The 6,020-nt window shown below is 43.5% G+C and overlaps 1 protein-coding gene across 1 annotated transcript; it reads left to right on the top strand.

The window, feature by feature from the left end:
• Positions 1-705: 705 nt before the first annotated feature.
• LOC109221342 lies at positions 706-2,167 on the top strand. The gene is made up of 2 exons (XM_019385817.1): positions 706-1,026; positions 1,076-2,167. Exons 1-2 carry the CDS (start codon positions 706-708, stop codon positions 2,165-2,167), a joined length of 1,413 nt encoding a protein of 470 aa, XP_019241362.1.
• The last annotated feature ends 3,853 nt before the right edge of the window (positions 2,168-6,020 follow it).

Here is a 6,020-nt window from a genome sequence, read left to right as displayed (position 1 = left end):
AACACAGGGGTTGGGTCTGTCTAGGACAGGTGTACCAAAAATGAAAAGACCATCCTGATGCATCTTACTTGCTACTTGTGCATTTATTTGCTTCGAATTTGCATGCTGACCTGCTTTTGAATAAAAGGAGAGAGTTTGGAAAAGAAAATAGCAGTGTGAGGGCTAAGGGAGGTAATTACCTGTTTTGAAAACCAATGTCCAAATATATACTGAAACTCTGTCGAAATCTTGTTTTCAAAAATAGTTGGTTTTATTTTGTCAAATATGCCCGAACTACACCAGTTTGATTCTCACCGGATGTGGGATACGTAGGCAACCCCCATCGGGTCCAACTTCCTTTTTTGCAAAAATAGCCCAAAAAGAACAAAAGTTTTATTTTTATTTGAAAATAATTAAGGTGATGCCATTCTTTTCAAAAATAGCCGAATGTCCCCAAAAGGGCGCCGGAAGGTTGCTTTTGCAAGAACAGCCGCCTTTGGTCATTTTTCAAGGTTTTGGCCGGGTAGCCAACACAGCCTTAAAATCTTCGTCCTCGAGGTGCTGAAAGGCCGTATTTGCAAAATCGGGTTTTCATTTTTGATTTGAAGAAAAAAATAGTGTTAACTTTGTTTTTGAGTCAAATGAGTCTTGATTTTTTTTTTTTTTGCTTAATCACCCTAATAAATGTGCAGAATGAGCACGAGTCAAAGTTTGCCAATAACAGTCATGAACAAGATCCCTTTGGAGTTGCATATGTGGTGGGAGGATCTGGGTAAATCAGAGCAAGATAAGGTCAATCTACATTTGGGAGGTCTCACCGGATTGTTGAAGATAAGGCCTAGAGGAGACATCATAAAGGCGTTGGTTACGTTTTGGGACCCAGCTCACAACGTCTTGCATTTCTCGGATTTCGAACTCACACCCACCTTGGAAGAGATAGCAGGTTATATGGGAAGTACTGAAGGTCTGAGGCATAAGTATCTGATCGCTCCAAGAGCCGTTAACTCTCACAAGTTCATGGATTTGCTAAAGATAAGCAAGAGTCTCGTACTCCAAGTTGGAGGACGGTTTTTCCACTCTACGGTTTATATACCAGAGATACGGGCATGTAGGAGGATTCAACAACCCGGAAAGCGGGGTTTGTAGCAAAGGGAACCGAGCAAAATGGGATGAGCATAGGCGTTTCGCTTTCATGGTAGCTTTCTTAGGCCTCGTGATGTTTCCCCGGAAAGATGGGAATATCGATCTGCGGGTGGCTGGAGTCGTCAAAGTCTTGATTACCAATGCCAAGAGCACCCTTGCTCCTATGATAGTATCTGAGATATACCGAGCTCTCACATCTTGTAAAGTTGGGGCAGATTTCTTCGAGGGATGCAATTTGCTACTACAAATGTGGATGATCGAACACCTGTGTCACCGCCCTCAGTATATGAGTTATGGGTCCGCAGAGAAAAGTTGCATTGAAGAGTTCAACACAAGGATGTCAAGGTTCAAGTTACCAGAGGGGTTTGGAGATTGGGTATCCCGCCTTCGCTCCATCACTGCGAGGCAAATAGAATGGACATTAGGTTGGCTTCCTGTTGAAGAAATTGTGTATATGCCCGCCACTGGTCCTTACTTCCTCCTAATGGGTCTTCGAGGCATTCAGCCTTACGCTCCATACTGGGTAATGAGACAGTTGGGAAGGTGTCAGGTGATGCACCCAGATGAATATCTTAGTGTTTATGCGGTCGAGGTTAGCTCCGACGGCCAATTTCATGAAGAAACAGTTCGTTCTATTTGGAACGAGTGCCAGTATTTGACAGCAACCACTCGAGTGCGTGACCTATCTAGAGGCGAGGTCTCACCCGCCTATCTTGCCTGGTATAGAAAGAAGAACACTGCAAGGGCCGAACCAGAAAGACCAGCCAAAAAGCCTCACATTCAGGAATTCGTTGAGGCGTCGCAAGAACAGTGGGCTTGGTTGGCCAAGGAGAATGAGTACAGGGCCACCATAAGCAGGCTAGAAAAGCAAGTCAAAGACCTTCAATCCGAGAATAGTTTGCAAGCCACGGCGGATGAGGGTGAAAAGAAAAAGCTAGCCAAAGAAAATGAGGCCCTTCGAGCCCAGATTCAAAAAATGAAAACAGCAGCCGAAAATCCCGCCAGAAGTACAAAGGATGAAAAGTCTATAAAGAACCTTAGGTAGAAGGTAGATGAGTATGGTTTTGATTTGAACAAAGCAGAGGGTGAACTAGCCAGGGCTCGAAAAAAATTGGCTAAGAATGCGGAAGAATGAGCGCGCCTGTTTAAACAGTTAAAAGAGAAATACGACGATGAGGTCGCGGGGTTGAAGAAAAGGGTCATCACCGTTGAGAACAAAATGACCAAGCAGGCCAAGGACTTTAAAGCTGATAGAGAACATTACTATGCTTTGATGGCTCAGATGGAGGAAGAAATGCAACAGTTGCAAAATCAAAACCATCACGACACTCAGGTGTTAGAAGCCAGGAATCAGCAGGTCGGGCGTCTGCTTCAGGAAAAGGGTATAATTCGAGAGAGGGTTAGAGCCATTGCCGATTACATTGTCACGAAATGCCAAGCATGTGAGGATATGACTCGAACCACTTTCTTCGTTGTAGTGATGACATTCGTCCGCCAGATAATGAGTGATTTGGAGCGGCTGTAAGGGGATCTCGCGCATAGGCCCGTGGCGAGACCGAATGATGTCCCACGGGCCCCAGGAGCATTTGAGGCATTGATGTATTCATGATTTTAGTCGAGTCTGTATTTCTTTTTGGAGTCTTTAGTCTATTTTCGAGTCTGTGTTTTCATCTTTCTGTTGGAGTCTTTTAGTTTCCCTTTCGAGTCTGTTAGGATGAGTCATTGTAATCAAAGCAATTCCTTTTTATGAAAATTTGAAAATCCCAAAAAATGTTTTATTATTTACACTTATCTTCCAGAACTACGCTCGGTCTGATTCATGCGGGGTCATGATACGTAGGCAATCTCCATAGGATTCAACCATAACAAAAAAAAACAAAAAAAAAGAAAGAGGAGAAAGAAAAGAGAGCCGAAGAAAAATCAAAACAAAAATGAGAAAAGGAGAGCAAGAAAAGAAATGAAAAGGAAAGAGTGGAAGTTTGAAAGCAAAAACAAAAAAAGAAGAAGAATTGGGAAGAATAAGTAAAGCCGGGATGAAACATGCAACCGTTGCAAACATGTAGAAACACATTTAACTGTATAGGTGCATCACACCCCCAACGTGCGATTACCTATGTGTTATTTGTTTCAAACTAATCGTTTTGTTGTTGTGATTCCAGTCCAGGTTTTATTTTTAGGTGGTTGGTTTTTGTGGTAATCTGGCTTCGCACCCATACTTTACGAGGTCGAAAGGAAGCATTGAAATGTCTTCAGAAGTGACTCTGCCAACAATTCCCATCATGGAGGATAGTCCGATCTCGAGTATCCCAACTTCAGAATCGGCAGATGCCGAAGAAAACAGAATCCTGCGTCTCCGTGTCATGGAACTGTGGGATGCTTGGGCAAATGGAAGAGAGCCACCAAGCGCAATCCCGGGATTCCCCGAACTCTTTCCTAGAGCAAGCGGTACCTCCAATGTCCCGATCAGTCACCCAAATACACCACTAGGACACCCAACTATCTCAGCTCATTTTGTGGGAACACCTTCTGAGGTTCGCCCCCAGGTGTTAATGTTCGGTGCAGCTTCAAATATCTTCACTGCTCCACCTTGCTCGGCTGCGGCACAGCCTACACTGCCCAGGCCCAGTTTTGACCCATCAGCTTTCACCTTCCAAACACCCTCCTTCCTAATGGAACCTACTCAATTTCCCACTTATACTTACTCCCAACCACCCCGGTATGAGTTCACTGCGGGGCAAGAAAAGACCACCAAAACTCCTAAGCAAGAAGAGATTGCGAGAAAGATGAGGAGTATTGAACAGAGTCTTAAAAGCATACAAGGCTTGAGTGGACAGAAAAGTGTATCTTATGCCGACTTATGTATGTTCCCCCATGTGCATCTACCATTAGGATTTAAAACCCCAAAATTTGAGAAGTATGATGGGCACGGTGACCCCATTGCTCACCTCAAGAGATATTGCAACCAGCTGCGAGGAGCCGGTGGACAGGAAGAACTCCTCATGGCCTACTTCTGGGAAAGTTTGGTTGGCATCCCGCTGGCATAGCTGGGATGATCTTGCTCGAGATTTTGTCAGGCAGTTCCAGTACAACATTGATATTGCTCCGGATAGGAACTCATTGACAAACTTAAAGAAGAAATCCTCGGAAAGTTTCCGAGAATATGCTGTCAAATGGCGTGAGCAGGCCTCCAGGGTAAAGCCTCCAATGGATGAAATTGAAATGGTCACGGTCTTTCTGCCGGCCCAAGAGGCCGACTACTTCCAGAACATGATATCTGCTGTGGGTAAGCCATTTGCTGAGGCTATCAAAATCGGGGAAATGGTTGAGAACGGTTTAAAAACAGGTCGAATCTTGAGTCATGCTGCTTTTAAGGCCACATCACAGTCTGCTCAGAATGGTTCGAAGAGTTTGATAAACAGAAATGGGAATGAAGAGGGAGTCATGATGGTTTCAAGCTCGAGGGGGCCCGCAGGTCATTCGGCCAATCATATGTGCCTCCTATCGTCACACCAAACTATTATCCCCTTCAAGATGCTTCTTATGTCGTGGCACTGCCTCCCCATGCGGTGATGAACACGCAACCTTACCCGCGGCCACAATATTATACACAAAACCGAGCTCCACTTCCCAGAAATGCCCATCCTTACCAAGCTCCATATAATCCTCAACCAAATGATCCCCAATACAATCCTCGCCCAAAAGAGCCATTCAGAAAGAATCAGTTCACCCCTATTGGTGAATCATATTCAAGCGTGTTCCAAAAGCTAATTAGGCTAAATCTATTGCAGCCAGTGGCCCCGAACCGGCCGAACCCCGAGTCCCCCTCGCACCGAGCTGATGCTATATGTGAATACCACTCTGGAGCAGTGGGACACAGTACAGAGGACTGTTGGACCCTCAAAAGGGCAGTCGAGGATTTGATTGAAGCTGAAAGAATCATTTTTCGAGATGAAGATGCTCCTGATGTGATGAACAATCTGTTGCCTGCACACAACATCGGGCCAATAGTCGGGATGATTTGTGAAGATGAGTAATGTGATCCGGCACTGAAGGCCATTGCATCCATGACCGAAACTGAAGAAAAGCCAATAAACGGTCGCCAAGCCTGATAGTTCCCCATCAGATGGGAGTCTCGGTAGCCAATCTTGCTGTCCTTTCTGCGTTCGGATTATCTCAGGGTGTGATCCGGATGTTTTACTTTATTGTCTTACTTTCCGATGTAAACCCTTCTATCTTCAAAATTGAAAAAGAAAAATCAAAAAATCAAATGAAATTAATATTTCATTGTCCAGGAATGTCTCTTTTCTTAATCTTGTCATTTTTCTTATTCTCTTTTCAGTTCTGTTAAATGCAGATTTCAATAACATGACATGCTTGCGGACTTCATGCCCAGATCCCAAAACGCTGTCAGACTTCGAAATAATGAATCAAGAGTCAAAATGCAAAGAAGATTATGTTTAAAGGAAATAAAACAAAGAGTTGGAACAGTTGAAGGAAAATTGGCTCCAGATTGGAAAGGTCCATACATTACAACAAGACTAATGTCAAAAGAGTGCGTTGTATTTGGGATACATCAAAGGAAATGTCCCTAAAACAACTGTCAATGCAAATGCAGTCAAAAGGTACTCTGTTGGATCCTCTATATATCGTTAGTGTTCTCCGATTGGGATGAAGAAGGCTTCCTTTCTCACTATCCAAACACTATCAACCCGTTGCAAACCCTTTGAGCCGGTTACTTTCTTCGATTACCCTCTTTGGAACCTGAAAGTGTTAATACAAAAAAAATGAAAAAAATGAAAAAAAAACAAGAGAAGAAAGAAAAAGAAAAAATACAAAAAAAAAGGGAAAGAAAAAAACAAAGAAAAATGAAAAAAAAAAGAACGAAAAAAAAAGAAAAA

Source organism: Nicotiana attenuata, unplaced genomic scaffold (assembly GCF_001879085.1).
Source record: "Nicotiana attenuata strain UT unplaced genomic scaffold, NIATTr2, whole genome shotgun sequence".
Lineage (NCBI taxonomy): Eukaryota > Viridiplantae > Streptophyta > Magnoliopsida > Solanales > Solanaceae > Nicotiana > Nicotiana attenuata.
The sequence above is the reverse complement of the archived record's forward strand: the minus strand, read 5'-3'. Positions and strand labels throughout refer to the sequence as shown.